At 44.6% G+C, this 18,159-nt stretch overlaps 1 protein-coding gene across 2 annotated transcripts in view; it reads right to left on the bottom strand.

Annotated features, from left to right (window-relative positions):
* Positions 1–5,891: 5,891 nt before the first annotated feature.
* The window catches only part of Il1r2 (interleukin 1 receptor type 2), a 38,124-nt gene continuing 25,856 nt past the window's right edge, over positions 5,892–18,159 (bottom strand). For both annotated transcript variants that reach the window (XM_036168193.1, XM_036168192.1), the window contains 5 exons: positions 15,557–15,731; positions 13,107–13,169; positions 10,972–11,107; positions 9,378–9,520; positions 5,892–6,076 (listed from right to left, as the gene is read on the bottom strand). In XM_036168193.1, coding sequence (XP_036024086.1) covers positions 5,892–6,076; positions 9,378–9,520; positions 10,972–11,107; positions 13,107–13,169; positions 15,557–15,731 — 702 coding nt within the window. The remainder of the gene's footprint in view (positions 6,077–9,377; positions 9,521–10,971; positions 11,108–13,106; positions 13,170–15,556; positions 15,732–18,159) is intronic.

Genomic DNA, 18,159 nt, shown 5'->3' with positions numbered 1-18,159 from the left:
CTTAGTACATAGGGCTTGTCCTTTTCCTATCAGTAACACATGGAAATGTGATGTCCCCAACATGATCTGCCTCCCACATACATATTTCATATGGGGAAAAACAACAAGAAAAACACCTTCCAATAGTTGAGAGAATCAACCTGGGATAGATAGATCAGCCACATTAAGAAATCAACTTGCTGGTGTATTTAATTTGGATGCAAGTGCATGAACCTCTGTTAGTCATGATCTTTGATTCATCACACACATTTTTCCTTGTTCCCTGAATGGTGTGGTTTGTAATTTGCTTATTTGATGATAGGCTAAGCAATTATAGTCCACTACCCAAAGTGAGAATGAGAACTTTATGAATCCGATATCTTCCTATTCTTTCCAACCATTGTGCTCCGACTTGTTGCCTGACACAGCACAGACACAGACACATATTTATATTTAGGAATATATGCAGGACAAAAGTGTACTCATTGTGTCTTTACTCACATGTGTACACAAACAGGGAAAGAAAAAGTAGAGAGAGAAAACACAAACGTCCAATTTCATTGTTCCTGCTTTCCCTAGAAGAGCAGCACAGTGTGAATGGACATGTGTTGGACTTCGCTCATTAACATACTTCTAAGACCCGATGATACTGTTGCACACCATTTATCTATTATAGTGACTTCTTTGTTCTCCCATTGTGTAAGCCCACCATCCTACTCACTGCAGTTTTCATACGCACCTCTTGCCTAGTAGATACCTGACTCAGTTCTACCTTTATTCTCCAAATACGGAAATTTTCAGACTTATAAAGGAATAGACAGGATGGCATGGAATGGCCCAGAAAACTATCACCAGTGACAAAACTTGTCAACACATGATCAATCTTATTTCTTTTATTCTTCCACCTAAAATACTGGCCTTAATACAATGTGTCTTTTAGAAAGGTAACAGCTCAGCCAGGCGGTCATGGCCCATGCCTTTAATCCCAGCACTCGGGAGGCAGAGCCAGGTGGATCTCTGTGAGTTCGAGGCCAGCCTGGTCTACAGAGCGAGATTCAGGACCGGCACCAAAGCTACACAGAGAAACCCTGGTCTCGAAAAAACCAAAAAACAACAACCAAAAAAAAGTAGAAAGATAACAGCTTTTTTTTTTTTTCCTTTTAATGTATTGACCTCATCATGCTTCTTCACTGACATGAATGTGGGTTGCTTAGAACCCCTGTCTCATTCTCTCCTAATGCTTCAGAAACACAGTTTGAAGGCAGTGTGTTCAAGGCACAGTCATGTGAGTCTGAATAATAGCCAGCAGTTCCTTCTAGTCAGACTCAGGTTCTTTTCTAAGATCATTGCTGAAGCTGCCAAAATCTGCAAGTGGGGACCCCAGGAGCTGAAGAGACTAATGAAGGGTACACAGAGCCCAAGCCCCTGCTGCCCTAGTGGCTTATGATGCGCTGCCTGGTTCTTCCATCTCAATCCATGTGCTCTGCCTTCATGGGGAAAGCCTAGATGCTCAAAAGCCTCTGCTTCCTCTGCCTGTTTCTTCTCCCTCTCAAATAGCTAGAAAACAGGAGGACAGGGCAAGAGGAGACAACAGCAGGGAAACGTCAAAATAAAGGTCAAAATCCGTCCTGGTTCCCCGTGTCCAAATCAGCGGTTGCCAGCGAAGGGCCAGATCGTAAATGTTTCAGCCTTTACTGTTTGAGCTCCTCTGTCTGCAAAGGGCAAAGACAGCCAGTGACAATCCATACACATGCAGGCATGGCTGCATTCTGATAGGAAGTAATGTACACAAATCAACGGCAGACCGGAGCTGCTCACACTCTGTGGTTGGCTTGTGTGTAGCCTACACAAAGCAGCCGTTCTGATTTCTGTGGATGCTTCCTGGGTTTGACTTTTACGTTTTAAAAAGCAGAGGTGTAAGGTGGTATCTCAGAGTCGTTTTGATTTGCATTTCCCGGATAATTAGGGATGTTGAGCAATTCCTTAAATGTCTTTCAGCCATTTGAACTTCCTCTGTGGAGAATTCTCTGTTTAGTTCTATAGCCCATTTCTTAATTGGACTGTTTGGCATTTTGATGTCTAATTTCTTGAGTTCTTTATATATTCTGGATATAAGCCCTCTGTCAGATGTGGGGTTGGTGAAGACCTTTTCCCATTCTGTAGGCTGTCACTTTGTCTTGTTGACCATGTCCTTTGCTCTACAAAAGCTTCTCAGTTTCAACAGGTCCCATTGATTGATTGTTTCTCTCAGTGTCTGTGTTACTGGTGTTATATGCTCAACCTGGAAGGAGGGGACAGGACCTGCCTGGACTGAATCCACCAGGTTTAAATGAATCCCCAGGGGTGTCTTGGTCCTGGAGGACATGAGAAAGGAGGGGAGGGGCTAGGGGGAAGGTGGAGGTGGAGGTGGGAGGGGGAAGGACAGGGGAACCCATGGCTGATGTATAAAATTAAAACACATAATAATAAAAAAAAGAAAAAAAAGCAGAGGTGTAAATATACCAAATACAGCTAAATAGTTAATAATTTTTGTTATCCTCCCAACCTTTCAAATGAGCAAAGTGATAGCCTGCAAGATTAAAAGATTTGCCCAGGATCACAAAGCTAACACAGGCCACTGCTTGAGCCCACAAAGCACTCTTTCAGTTCCTTATTTCCAACCTCCATCTTTGTCTAGATACAGTTTAGCAGCATTGTAAGGAAGGCAGCCAAGCATGGGGAAAACCTTAGTCACCTGGAACTCCACTTGGCTCAGCCTCTGCATACACCCTACTCAAAACAATGTGCCTAGCAACCCTTCAGCAACCTGGGACCCAAACCTGAGTCCAGCTATGTGCACACACCCGACTCTGAACAATGGAGTGTGTTCTCCCTTCTCTTATGACCAGCAAACTTAGATTCTATTTATTTATGCTCTGCTTATGTCTAGGTATGAAGGTCGAGCACCAATCCATCCTAGATTGGTTTGGGATGCATTTTGTAACGATGCAAAACTGGGTCCCTAAGTGAACTCCTGGGGAAAATCCTCTGTTTACCAACTTATGCATATGCATAATTGGGTGTGCATAGGATTAGAATCAGATGCATTAAGGAAAGGGATGCACCAAGGGAAATGATTATGCAACAAACCTGGTGAATCAAAACAGAGAATTGTTCCAACTATGCCTTACTAGCCAAACTTCCAACTTCTTTTGAATACGGTGCAAGAAAGTCCTGGAAAAGTAGTCAGGCCTTTAAAGACTTCACTCATTTGGACCACTGTCAATCTTAACAGTGTAGTGTCAATCTGTGCTATCAATGTGCTTTGAATAGTTTCCCTACTACCTTTGCAATCTATGTGTCCCGATTCTGACCATCCTTAGTAATAGAATTCCAAGGATCATACAAAACACTTTATAATTTTCCATTAACATTCTCTTTGTCTTACAATATGGGCAATTATAATGATAACTGATGCATTTTTTTTTTATCATGAGGACACTCAATTGTATATCTCTAATCAATCCTGTCAAAGGATTGCCTGAGATAAATTGCTAGGAGTACAACTACTAGGACCTCTTGGAGCCTGTCTAGTCTTTGTGGCAGCTGGGGAGGGGAAGGGAAGTGCTTGTTTGTGGCATTTGACATTTTTTAATGGTGAAATAAACTCACCATGGCTCTACATTACCAGCATGACATCACTGAGCAGAAAAGGTAAGAGATTCTTGGTTCTTGGAAACATGTTCAAGTTGACCCCAGCACCTCACTGGCTTCATCCTTATTGCCTTTTTCCTATTCTCAAATTACTGAAGGAACTATGGGGTATAGGAGTGTCTGCATCCAGACAGCCTTGACCTTACTCTTTAACACCGGATAGGGTGTGAACGTGTAGGTAGCTCAAAGTTAGTTTACATCTGATGATCAATAACACAAGCATTTTGTGTGTGTGTGTCTCCTACCCATGTTCTCACACTGACAAGGAGTGGGTGCTGCCAGATAGCTTGTGTCTTCCTATAACATTCCTATGTTGAAATTCTAACCCTCAACAGAATGGTGTTGCGAGGCGGGGCCACTGGCAGGAAATTGTTGTGTAGGGCAGCTCTCTGTGAACCAGGAAGCACCAGCACGACGATCTTGAACTCCCAACTTCCGGAACTGTGAGAAATGAACTCCCATTGTTTATAAGCGGTTTCCTATTTATTGTAATTTGTTACAGTGGTTGTCCTGGTTAGTTTTTTTGTCAACTTGATACAAAATAGCGTTATTTGGGAAGAGGAACATCTACTGAAGAAAAATGCCTCCATCAGAATGACCTGTAGGCAAATTACCTTGATTAATGATTGATGGGGGAGGGCCCAGCCCACTGTGGGTGGTGCCATCCCTGGGCAGGAGGTCCTTGGAGGTATAAGAAAGGGTGATAGATGTGTGCCTGAGGAGCAAACCAATAGGCAGCACTCCTCTGTGGTCTCTGCTATTTCCAGCCTGCAGGTTCCTGCCCTGAGTCTTGCATTGGCTTCCCCCGGTGATGGACTCCAACCAGCCAGCCAAATGAACCCTTTCCTTCCCAGGTTGCTTTTGGTCATTGGGTTTTATCAGAGCAACAGAAATCAAACTAAGACAGTAGCAAAGCATGCTAAGAAGGATGCCTCTAAGCTAAGTAACCATAAGTCTAAAGTTTAAACTACTCCATTGTTTGCAAAAACATAAAAAAATAGTAAATTTTTAAAGCAAGCTTTATTGTGTTGTTCTTTTGTTCTTTACATTTTTTTTTTGAGAATTTCATACTTGAGTACTGTATTTCATCATATCCCTCATCCTCTCCCTCATTCCACTCCTTCCAGGCCCCTCACTCCCTCTCAAATTCGCGATCGAAATTTTAATTATTATTTTATGTGTGTGCATGTGTGTGTACATGCCTATATATAACCTGCTGAGTTCATGTAGTGTTGCTCATACGTGTATGTGTTCAGAGCTGACCACATGGACTGAGTAACCTACTGACTGGGAGCTCAGCCCTGGAGAAGACTGATTCTCCTTCCCTCCACAGCCAGTAACTAGCTGTGGCTCTTTATCCAGGAACAGAGACTTGTGAAATGCCCCCATCACCTCTTGCCATGTTCAGGTCTTATTTAGAAGGGCATGTTTTTGCTATTTCATAAGTGCAACTTTCTTGTCATGTCTAGAAGACACTGCCTCAGAGCAGATGCCCTGGACTTCCGTTTCTCACCATCTTTACTCCCTCTCTGAGGTGTTCTTTGAGCCTTGGTCTAGGAGCTGTGTTGTAGATGGATCAGTTGGAGATGGGCCTCTACAGGCAGTTGTTCTCTGCAGTTTTAATTGAGCAGTCTTGTGGTGGTTTCTATCTGCTGCAAAAGATCATTGCTAATTTTGAACCACTAATCCTTACTGACCCTCCTGTTTGAGTATTTCTAAGTCATCCTTCCAGAATCCAAATTAAAATCACCCTTTCTAAAGGCACATTAAGCCTTAAGCATCTTTGTACCTATAGTAGGGCCCATCAACCTAACCAAACAGACTTCTAGAACACTTTAATTAAAAGAGTGGCTACACTTTCAAGGTATGCTGGAGGGTTTTCACTCTTATTCAAGACTAATGGCTCATGTTTTAGTGGTTGTTTGGAGGGGTGAGAAAGGAAGTCACTGTACTAAGGATCGGGCCCAGTGGGCACAAGCTCCACAAGACCTCTACAGCTGCTGTGGCTCCTCATGCCTTGTTCTCATACATGGACCACAAAGGGCAGGGCTGCCCCTATTGCCTGCGTGGTTGCTCCGGGGAATGATTTTCAAGAAGTGTGCAGTGTGGACCTCCAGCATCTGCTACAAACAAGGAGCTTTGCTAAGCAACAGAGGGAAAACCAGAACCTCTAAATGGCACACCCACCTCCATAAGAGACGACACAGGTCTGCCTCGTGTTATTTCATTTCCTTTATTTGGTTTAGGCCAGAAGAGAAGTCCTTGTTGTCAGTCCGTAGCTTGGTCAGTCCATGTGTCTTCCCAGCCCTCCGCTTACACCGTCTGTGCATCCATATTCCCCCCACAGCCAGGAAGACCAGCGACAGGGGTGCCAGCGCAATGCCCCAGGAGAATGAGGAGGAGACTGGAGAGAGGAGAGAGGATGTGAGAGGGGGCATCTCGCTGCAGAACAGGGCAGCACAGGGCGGCAGGGAAGAAACAAATCGGACTTTGCTTTCCTTGATAAATGTGCACTGATTTCTAGGAAGTTTGTCTCTTACACCAAAGCCAAAGCCTTTTGAGGATGATGTCTGTGATATCAGAGAACAAGCAAGGTGGGCAAACCCTGATTAAAGGACATCACAAAGTAAGGAGCCGAGGCCATGGGACTGTATCAGCTGAGAGCAGTGCATGTAAGATGGAGCTTGCTTGTGTCTCCATTAGCCGTCTATGATGTGCCAGGGGACAATCTGTACCTTTCCAGTGACCCCAGGTGTCATGGGGATTAAATGGGAAAAAGAGGCAAAGACAAGAAACTTTTAGTTAAAGAACCTTAGATGCCAAGATTATTTCTTGGGTTCAGTTATTAACATATTTGAATGCTAGACATCTCTGCTATGGACAAGAAGAGATTGTGAATACAACAATAAAGTATCTATGAAAATGGTGTTATTAGATATGTTGAGAAGGCCAGAATTCCACTACATTTTTTTTTAGATAGAGTCTACCCCAAACTCTTGAGTCCCCCTCTGTTCAGTTCAAGGACTAGGGTTATAGGTATGTAGGATTCCACATTGGTAGGTGTGTGTGTGTGTGTGTGTGTGTGTGTGTGTGTGTGTGTGTGTGTGAAGTGTGATAGTTGTAGGGTATGTGTGTGGATGAATATATGTGGGTATGCATGGGGGTAGATGTGTATGTGGAGAGGACTGTAGGGTCAGTGGGGGTGGGCATATGTGGGGATGTGTGGGTGCCTATGCAGAGACCAGGGACTAACTTGGGTGTCTTCCTCTATCGCTCTACACTTTACGTTTTGTAGACAGGGTCTCTCATTGAACTTGAGTTCATCTACTGGCTGGACTGACTAGCAGTGAGTCCCAGGCTTCTTCTGTCACCTCCTCCCAGAACTGTGATTAGGGTCCATGTTACCATTGCTGCCTTTCTACATGGATGCCTGGCATCTGAACTCCGGTCCACTTCTCCTGCTGAACCTCTCCCCAGTGTCAGATTGCACACTTGGAGCTATTATTTGCCATGCTCTGCTCGGGAATTAATAGGAACTCAAGCCAGTTCCATGGGGGATTCTCACACTGGCTTACAGTTCCATATGGATGAGAACCATATGAAGCTGTAATTTTCTGAAAAACAAGTTGTATATACCTCTTAATCCTAATGTGCTCTTGAGAAGCAGCCACAGCCACCCCAGGGACAAACACACTGCTTTGGCCTGGTGATCCAACATGTAAAAGGACTCCAGGGCAGGGACCACACACAGTCCAGGTTCCTTTGTTAATCTGATCCCCAGATGAGGAAGCCACTTTCTATGGGACTCTGATTTCCAAATCTATACATCACCAAGGCCCTCCCAGTTTGAATGGCACTGGGATGACTTGAGACACCACCCCAGGCACACAAGCTCTAGTTATCCATCCTTCAAGCTGGAAGGTGCCAGGGTAGCTGCAATCTGGGGCAGCTCGGGAGAATGTGTGAAGAGGAGGCACCTGGATGAGGTAATAGATGTGCCTGTGGTCTAATAGAGGCTTGGGTGGGTGGATGCTGGCAGGGTACAGAGCTCACATGGAGATGCACTCAGCATCAGTTACCATTCCAAAGTTTGGTGAAATCATCATCTTCCCAATTTAAAGTATGTCTACAGCTGCCTCCCTAGGCATGCAAACTGATGTGGAACAAAGGCGTTTCACTGACCGGTGCAGCCTGCTCCAAAGGCTGCATTTGGATTCCTCTCCAGAGTGACTGTGACCTGCAAGTTAGTGTACCCTAGGGCTGTTAACTACATTAACTGCACCTCACCTTCCTCCTAGCCATTCAAACAATAAGATTAAATCGTTGAGATTTGTTTTCTGTCTCCTTTAAATATCTTTGTATACTGCATTTATTTCCTGTTGTTTGATGGCTTTGACCTTACAGCTGCCCTGAAACCCTGGTCCTCACAAGGCAAGGTAGAGGTTTTCAACGTCAAGTTCAAGATAAAGAATGATGTATCATTGTCTAGAGACCATGTGAGGTGTGAGGTCAGCAACACCTGGTGATTCAAGGCACAGCCCCAAGAGGACACAGGGTATTCAGTTCATTGCAGATTTTTGTGTGTTTTCTAAAAATCATTGCAACTTAGTTCTCTTTTTATCTAAGTATAATTTCCCGATGCTGAATGTCCACCCTACTGACAATTCTTTTTCAAAGTAGAGGTTTGGAGGTCAGGGCAGTGGCTTAGTAAGTGAAGTATTTACCTTTGCAAACGTGAAGTCCAGACTGCAAGTCCCATCACCTACATATATGCAGGGTGGACATGGCAGCCTGCTTATAACCCCAGCACCCAGGAGAGAGAAGAGGGGAGCCCTGGAGCTGGCTGCATAGCTAGACTCCTATAAGCAATGAGCTCTGGGTTAGAGTAACAGACGCTGAGTAAATAAAGTGGGAGTGGGTAAAGAAAACTCAGTCTCTGGCACACACGCACGCACGCACACGCACGCACACGCACACGCACGCGCACACACACGCACACACATACACAGACACATACACGCACACACACACGCGCACACACGCACACGCACGCACACACATGCACATGCACACACACGCGCACACACACACACACACGCGCACACGCACACACATAGACACACATGCACACGCACGCACACACGCACACACACAGACACACACGCACGCATGCACGCACACGCACACACGCACTTACCCTTGCATATGCACTCATATGAACACACATACATATGTGCACTTACAACACATACATGTGTCAAAAAAAAGGTTTTGGAATGGGGAAATATCTTAGTCAGTAAAGTGTCTGCTGTGCAAACATGAGGTCCTAAGTTTGAATTCCCAGCAGCCACGTAAAAGCTGGGTGCAAACATTTATAACCTCATCTGGGTGGGTGGAGAAGGGCAGATCCCTGGAGCTTATTGGCTGGCCAGCCTAGCCAAATCAATATGTTCTATATCTAGTAGGAGACTCTTGTCTCAAAAAATACACAGTGGGGAGCAATTGAGGAAGACATCCAGCATCCATCTTTAACCCCTACACTCATATACACACCCCCACATGGACATGTATGTGCAATACACACACACACACACACACACACACACACACACACACACACACACACTTGAGGTTCATCAGTGTGCAGCTCTGTCCAGCATTCAACAAGTTGGTTTTCCTTTCAATGTCCCCCAGATAATACATACCTTCTTTGACTGTGGTATGGAGTGACTGAACACTCCATGGATTCCTGGCAACACATTTAAAATCTGTGTTCAGATCCTCCCTTGTGACTGGGTCGAAAATCAGGGCCACTTCCACGTAGTTCTCATCATTCTCTGAATATTGGCTGGGTGAGCAAACATTTGATTAAGCCTGATGTGTATATGGCAAGTAGACCGGCCTTTTACAAGCTAGCCAGGCAAACACTCTCAAATTAGAAACATCTGTCGTATATAAACTGACCATGACTTCTGTGGAGTTCGGAGAACTTGTCATCATGTTTGATTCTCATTTGAGAGACCCTCTAGCCTGTCCCTGGAGGACAAGGTGTCCTTGAAGATGCTGTTCATTTGTAACAGAACATTTGCTAACAATGAAAACACAAACTCTCCTCTTGGTTTGGGAGAGAACAAAAGTATCTTCAATAATCAAGTGGAAACAGAAAATTCTAGTGTGGGGAATTTGGCTTTCTCACCAGTCAGTTATTGCATGGTGAGGCAGGGGAGTTTCCAGAAGCCCAGCCCCCCTCAGAGGTGTCCTCCCTCTGCTATTGCTACCCTCATGGCACAAACAAATCCAGGTCAGAGGCAACAGCCAGCCCAGGGAAGGCACTCGTCAGGGTGGCTACCATTTGTAATGTTAGCAGAAGCCAAAGATGTTTTACTACTATCCATTCATAAGAATAAAGGCATCCCAGATGTGTTAACTAGAACTATTCAGGAAGCGGTCTGAGTCTATGAACACTGGACATTTATTGTGACTAAGTCTTTGGCCACAAGGAACTGAAAGCAAATGATTAAGCTACCATGCATCATCTTCATCCACTAATGGATGAAGAACTTTTTGTTAATCCTCCCCAAAATGCAAAAGAGTAACAAACACAAGTCCAGGCTAATTTAAAGTATCAAGACTACAGTTTAAAAAGTAGGGGAAATTTTGGACCATCTGTCTCTTTTCCTGTCAATTTTCAGAGTGCAAAAACCTATCCAAGAGATGGATGCTTACACACAACTAATTCATATTCTATTCTCTCTCTCTCTCTCTCTCTCTCTCTCTCTCTCTGTGTGTGTGTGTGTGTGTGTGTCTCTGTCTCTCTCTGTCTCTCTCTCTGTCTCTCTCTCTGTCTCTCTCTGTCTCTCTCTCTCTCTCTCTCTCTCTCTCTCTCTCTTTCTCACTCTCTCCCTCTCTCCTTTAGAACACACCAAGCTACAAGGCTACCATTCTAATACAGATACTATGGCAAAGCCTCACACTGTTTATGAGGGCTTATGAAATCTTTATGTGTAATGAATGTGACAGAGTAAGAAATGGAAATATACCAACTCTGAAATATTTTAAACATGCAAAAAATCAAGAAATGAATGTTCAAAGAGTCAACTAGTAAACTGCAACTCATAAAAGTCTAGAGAATGTTTGATTCTCAAGATAATTTTTGGCAAAATTCACTTTTTAAAGTTCTAAATCCCCAACAGTTTGTAACCTTTTTAAACATAACTTTTATGTCATATTAACAGGCCCTGATTGTACCATTACCTCCAGAAGGAAGTACATCACAGCAGAAGACCCTCACCCACTTACTGGTATAGCCCCTCGGTCACACGGCCTCTTGGGTAGGCCACTGAGATAAAAGTGCTGTTAGCCATCCACCACACAATGGTGTCGGAAGATGTATCAGTTCCCAGAAACACCTTGCACGGGACTACCAGTCTTGACCCTGGGTATAGCAAGATATAACACATCAGCCATCATAACTCAGCAGGGAAAGGGGCCACTTTACTTCACATCTCTCAGAAAGCTCTCAACACAGGGCCTCCCTTGTCTTCTCAAACACCCCTCACAAGTCAATCCCTTCCTTATGAGGAAATTTAGTTTCCTCAAATGGTTCTGCCCAAGTAAAGTTGGTGTATATTACCAAATGTCTCCAGGACTTTCCACTGGTCTGTGCAGGCAAAAGCCCCAAAGCACGTGTACTTGAATGACCCCATCAAGGCCACTCATGTTCAAGCCTTTAATGGTCAAGGACTGTCTATTTCCACACTGATTCTAACTACAGATAATCTAGCCATACATGATTCTTTCTTTTGGCCCATTGCCAGTCTTTACTCTTTCCCAATGGGAGGCTCCATTCCAAGAGGGCCCAAGTTTAGAATTAACCCTTTGAAAGTCAACTGCATATTCTAAGGACAGCGACTTCTATACAGCTGTGAAACAGGATGGTGCCAATGCCTTGCCTCAATCATAGGAAGTCATCTTTCTTTCTGAGTCACCAAAGAGTAGACAGTGAAAAGGATGAGCAAATCCCATTCACTCCGATCTTCCTCCTAAGATACACCTCCTGCCGTTTGCCTGTTAGTAGGTCTGGTCCCATGTCACACTCAGAGAGAGCATCAGCTTTCCTCTATCACTTCTTGTCCCTGTGACCTTAAACACTCACCATCCCTACCCCTTGCTATAGTATAGCCCATTATATCTAGTTCATGCCTAATGTAGAGAAAGTCTGGCCCTATGCCCAGAACTGGGACAAAACAAAACAAATAAACAGAGGTCACGTGACACCATTACTCACTGCAGTGCCTTCAAAGCAGCAGATTGGGACTAGGCTTCACTTAGATAGCTGGGTAGCACCTGAGATCCAGGAACCTGGGAGCCAGGCAGTACCAACCACTGTCTCCACTACTCTGGCTTTCAAGTAGCTGGTCAATAGGCAAGTATAAAGGATACAACCAATTCCAACTTCTGCACGAGAGCTCCCTATTCTTATGGCCTCAGGGTTAAACTTTAGTATTTAAATCCAACACTAAACAGAATTAATAATAATGTTTTATTTTAAAAAGGACTCTGAAGCCAGGGCTTAATGAATGAATATCAGAACTAGAAAAACCTATATTACTAAAAACAAGCACATAAAAAGGGTATGTACATGTCAGCTGGCTTCCCAGGTATGCAGACCAGAATCTGCATCCAAACTTGATACTAAGTGTAAGTTTCTGAAGTGCACTATATCTCCATGACTCCTCCGTGGCTTTTCCTAGTGGTAAACAGTAGAAATAAAACCATCCTCTAGAGTTGGTGTTGGCATGAGCGCCCACTGGTCAGAGTAGATGCTCAATAAATGGCCAGCCCTTCCCTCCTATGAACATCAAAAAGGGTCTAGTGCAGTTCATTCATGTGCCTACACTGGCCGTGCACTATGGACCATCCAACAAGTGTGTTGGTCAGGACATCCTGCAGCAGCATAGGGTGAAAATGGAAACCCCTTTTTATCAGACCATTGAATGGCTATAGCAGCTACTCTGATATCTGGAAACTATCTCTGCAGCTGCTGCTAGCTTTGTTTGACAAATGGATTCTTACAGGGATTCTGAGCAGCTCCTAAATATTGAGAGCATGAATTAAGTTAAATGTACTAAAGATACCAGCTCTGTGGACTCTTTCCTACAGTGAATAACTGTGACCAAATCATTTGCCTCATTACATTTAGGTTTTTGTAGGTGTAATTTTGAGAACATAAAGTATCATTGCTCTCAAATGTAATCCTAAAAGTAGTAGGCAAAGACAGAGGTCCCCTGTGTTGCTTATGTCAGCCCCTACATATTGTGGCTTCTGGGCTCCCCTCGAACACTCTACACCCAAAGGCATGGTGTGGTCAGCAGATGCAGGCCCCCAAACCTCCAATAATTTCTGGCACCGCCACAGGCACATGGGATGCTTACCCAGAGATGCTGGTATTGTCTCTAGGGGAAAAATAATCACAGGGATGGATTCCGTGGTTGTTTCTGAGAAGGTGGGAAAGAAAAGATTGCATTAGGGAAGGCTCAGATTTGAGCTGAGATTCGAATTCCATTGTTTAGTTAATTAAGTGATCCTTCCCCATGTGGCCAGGCATTTCGAGAATTGGCCTTTGTCTGGCAACGGAAATGGGCTCTCTGTAAAACTGAGCATCTTAAGCCAATACTTTCCCGGCAGAGATATTACTGGAAGAGGCCACAGTTACACATTCCCCTGACAGATGTCTTTTTATCTGCTCTGTGATGAACAATTAGCTAGTCCTCTCCCAGGCTTCCTGAATGCACATTGATGATATCCACAGGATGGCTTTTGCCTAAAGGTCTGCCCTACCCATCAACACTAAAGATTCACTTCTTCAAGAGCAGGCACAGGGGTTGGAAAGTTGCCCGTGTATGAGACTAATCCCACACTGGTCACTGATGTCTTATTCACTAAGGAGATAAACTCTTTAGGGAGGCTGGAGTGGACCTCTGAGGGATTTGAACCAGCTTGAGGAACTGGGCACCTGACATGGAGCAGAAAGGACAGCTGGGGAGGGAGGGATAGGTTGGAAGCCATCCCTCAACTGGCCTCGAGAGTCCCATTTCGTCTGCTAAAGAGCACCTAAATTACCACTGAAATGAGGACCTGCTGCGTTGGCAGTGAAGCTTAAGGGGCAGACAGATGGCTTCTCCACTGGGAAAGTGACATTGCTACCTATAGCAAGGCTGGGACAATCAAGGGAGAAAGACCAGCGTCAAGGATGGTTCCCCAACTTGAGGGTACAACTGCAAGGCCTTGACGGGGAAGGGCTTGGGAAATGCAGAGTTCAGCACCTCAACTCCCAAGCTCCAGTTTAGCAGATCTGCACAGGACCTTAGATTCTCCTGCGTGGGGACTACTCAGATTCTGTGTGTGAGGTGTACTCAGGTAACCTTGCAGCTTCTGGTTCAAGGCCACTGTTTGAGAACCACTGAGCCTCCACAGTTTCACCGCTCAGTACAAAGTGCAGGTCTGCCGCCCCCTCGTGTTTCTACGCAGTATCACACAAACAAGCCATGAAGAATGTTCTCAAGCACTACTTTGAAATAAGCAAGGAGTTGTGAATGGGTTCTCACAGGATGGGGGGGGGGGGGAGCATAACCCAGAGGCTTGGGTTCATGGAGGATGAGATATTCCTTATGATACAAATGAATCTCTGGGTTCTGTGAGAGAAGTTATTTTCTCCTCACAGAAGTTATTTAACCCCCAATGTTTCCAAAGCTCTCTGAAGTCCGCCTTTAATTAAAGACTCCAATTGTGTCTGCTCCTCGGTATAAAGAAATACTGCATATTCTCCAGGTTTTATGCACAGAGTTATTTACAATACTGTGATAGCCATCTTGGTGGCGTTCATCTGTAATCTCAACATGGGAAGGATACAGAAGGTTCTCTAGTTAGAAGCCAGGCTATAGCCCCTGGACCACATAGTCATTCTAAGTACATCCTGAGACCCTGTCTCAAGAAGAAATACAATAATAAAACATCACATCCAACTATCTTTGAGTTATGCATAAAAATATATGTGAAGCATAAACCAATGTCACGTTTAAACTTGTGCCTATCCCCAATATATTTCATTATGCCAGTGCAAACATGCCAATTCTTTGAGGGGAAAAAAAATCAAGATTCTGCAGGTTTCTGCGGTCAACTTTCAGTCAGGTAGTGCTCAGCCTGAACGAAGGGCAACTAGACATATGCTCCACAGACAACAACCAGGGCACTTTGAACAGGCCATGTCCATGCATAGCACTCTGGCCAAAAACCCAGCAAAACAGTGCCTCTCAACCTTCCTAATGCTGAGACCCTTTAATATAGTTCCTCATGTTGTGGTGACCCCCAACCATAACACAACTTCATTAGTACTTTTATAACTGCTATTTTTCTACTGTTACGTATCTTAATGTAAATATCTAATACGCAGGATATCTGGTGTGTGACCCCCAAAGGGGTCAAACCCGCAGGCGGAGAACCACCACAGTAAAATCTTGGTACCTTAGAAGTATATACTAGGGCATGGCAAGTGTGTCCTGACCAGCTCAGTTTACACCTTCCATTTTCCAGAAGGACACCTTGGTTTGGCCTCCTCTAGTGGTGAGTTTAAGGCTTGCCATTTTCAAATACCCACTTTAACCCTTTACCTGCCCAAGAATTAATTCTCCTTCTCTCAGAACTCCCTGGTAGATACTGTTCAAAGTATCTTGCACATGTCTTAGTAACCTTTAGAATAGTTGACACACATGTTTTTCTTTTCCTTTATGCCAAAGTCAAATTTGAGGGCTTCAATGTGATTCTGAATTTATTCTCATCATGCTGCTTCTGGGCATGGCAGGTACCTCAGTGGTTAAGTACTTACCTTTGACCCGGAGTTCAATATTCCTAGTGACATTGTATTCCTTGCCCTTGTGGAGAAATGTTGCAACACATCTGTAATAGCCCGCGTCTTCCATGGATGTATTGGCTATCAGTAAGCGTGTGGGGTCCCCTGCTCTTAGAAATTTCTTATTGCCTTTATCCAAGAGGACAGAGCCCTTGAGGGGAAATGTATAATAAAGTTACATCATAGAATAACATGACTCTCAAGCACGCGGATCATACCATCACTGTCAATCAATGCAGAGCCTACAACCCAAGAATTTCTCTGGTACATGTTTACATTGACAATTTTGTCTTTGGGGCACACTTTTAACTGAATTTTGAGGAAAATGATTTTTTTTTCTTGAGGCAGGATCTTATCATGTAGCCTCCATTGGCCTTACACTCCTGATTCTCCTGCCTTAGCTTTCTGGGTTCTGGGAGGACATGGATGCGCCCCCATACCCAGTTTAGGAAAAGGAATCTGTTACCATCTGATTTTTTTAAGATTAACTTATTTTAGGCCATTTAAGTACAAATATATTTAAGATCTAACACGAAGACAAGAAGAACAAAGATGGGAAGGGAGCAGGTTGCAGGAATTTCTTTAAAAATCATTTCAATTTTAGGACTTACTACAAGAGAGAACATTTTTAAGTAAATAAACAGGGGAGCTGGGTCCATCTTCTCATGTGGACACGGAGTCTGGTAGTTTCTCTGCAAACAGAACCCTCGAGAGCAAGGCCTCCAGTAAAACAGGAGAAGTATACAGGGTGAGAACAATCCTCAGCATAACATGTCCTCAAGAATATTGCTTTCTAAACCATGATAAATCCATGCATGGTATTGTGTACCTGTAATCTCAGCACTGGGGAAGCTGAGACAGGAGGATTATGAGTTTGAAGCCAGATTGAGCTACATAGAGAAACCTTGTCGAAAGGAGGAGGAGGAATGAGGCGGAGGGGTTGAGGAAGAAAAAAATGAGGAAGGGAGGGAGGGAGGGAGGGAGGGAGGGAGGGAGAGAGAGAGGGAGGGAGAGAGGGAGGGAGGAAGGGAGGGAGGAGGGAGGGAGGGAGGGAGGGAGAAAGGAAGGAGGAAGGAGGGAGGAAGGGAGGGAGGGAGGGAGGGAGAAAGGAAGGAGGGAAGGAGGGAGGAAGGGAGGGAGGGAGAGAGGGAGGGAGGGAGAAAGGAAGGAGGGAAGGAGGGAGGAAGGGAGGAGGGAAGGAGGGAGGAAGGGAGGAAGGAGGGAAGGAGGGAGGAAGGGAGGAGGGAAGGAGGGAGGAAGGGAGGAAGGAAGGAAGGAGGGAGGGAGGGAGGAAGGAGGGAAGGGAGGAAGGGAGGGAGGGAGGGAGGAAGGGAGGAAGGAAGGGAGGAAGGAAGGGAGGGAGGGAGGGAGGGAGGGAGGGAGGGAGGAGGAAGGGAGGAAGGGAGAGAGGAAGGAGGGAGGGAGGGAGGAGGAAGGGAGGGAGGAAAAAAGAAAATGTGATCAAAGCTTTTAGTAATCAAACATACCCTTGAGTGACATCACAATCGCACTCTGGGTGCGACACAGACAAAACAGACAGCCAGTGGCTTGTCTTCAAATACACTTCATTAAAGGGTGGAATTTTACAGCTCCTATCATGAGTAGACAAACATGGACACAGGGCACGATATCACAGTTGTTCTGCAAACTGAGACTTTGGGTCAGTTTCTTCTGTTCCTGTCATCTGTAAAGGAGAGAGCTGAGCAGTCCCTACCGCATTAAGCTATTTACTGAAGTCGGAACAGGCTAATCATAGTACATACTCAGAAATGCTCCGCGTGACCACAGAGGGAGCGGCTATTGTGAATGCCGTCATGCTAGCCCCATTTATTAAGCATGGGATAGATGGAAGTACCGTGCCAGGCACTTCCTGCAATCACTCCATTCATGACCTTCAAAACAATTGCAGGGGCAGGAATGGCTAATCCCCTTTTCACAGCAGAAACAGACTCAAGAGAGGGAGCAAATGGACCAAACTAAAAGGAGTAAGGTTCCTAAACCAGGCACACTGTTTACAGACCCACGTCTATCCTCTGAAGGTGACGTTTTGGCATTTGTCCTCTGTGTGCTCTTTCTAAACCTATTGAGGGCCCTCTCCAGCTCACCAGGCTTGTGCACAAACTACTTTCAGAAAGGCATTTTAAAGTTTACAGTATTGAATTGCTGTGACATGTGTAAATATGTGTGTGCCCATGCGCACATGTGCATTTTGTCATTATCATACCAGTCAACTGGTAAACCCAGTGATTAAAGGACCAATTCTTATCAATGACTAAATGAATACTAGACTTCTCAGCATCACTCTAGGATCTAGAGCAGAGGTCGGCAAGTTCTTTCAGATAAGAGACAGATAGGACATGTTTTAATGCCATCAGTCTACCTGGTCTCTGTCACAACTATTCAGTGGTACACAGACAATTCATGACCTGATGGTATGGCTATGTCCTAACACAAATGTGTTTATGGACATTGAGATTTGAGCTGAGTCAATGGTCATGTGCTCTGAAGTATTCTATTTTTTTTTTCAAGCATTTAAAAACTGAAAACTCTCTGTATTTGATGAGTTACATAAAGACAGG

Source organism: Onychomys torridus, chromosome 18, assembly GCF_903995425.1.
Source record: "Onychomys torridus chromosome 18, mOncTor1.1, whole genome shotgun sequence".
Lineage (NCBI taxonomy): Eukaryota > Metazoa > Chordata > Mammalia > Rodentia > Cricetidae > Onychomys > Onychomys torridus.
Note: the sequence above shows the minus strand (reverse complement) of the source record. Positions and strands in the feature narration are given on the sequence as shown.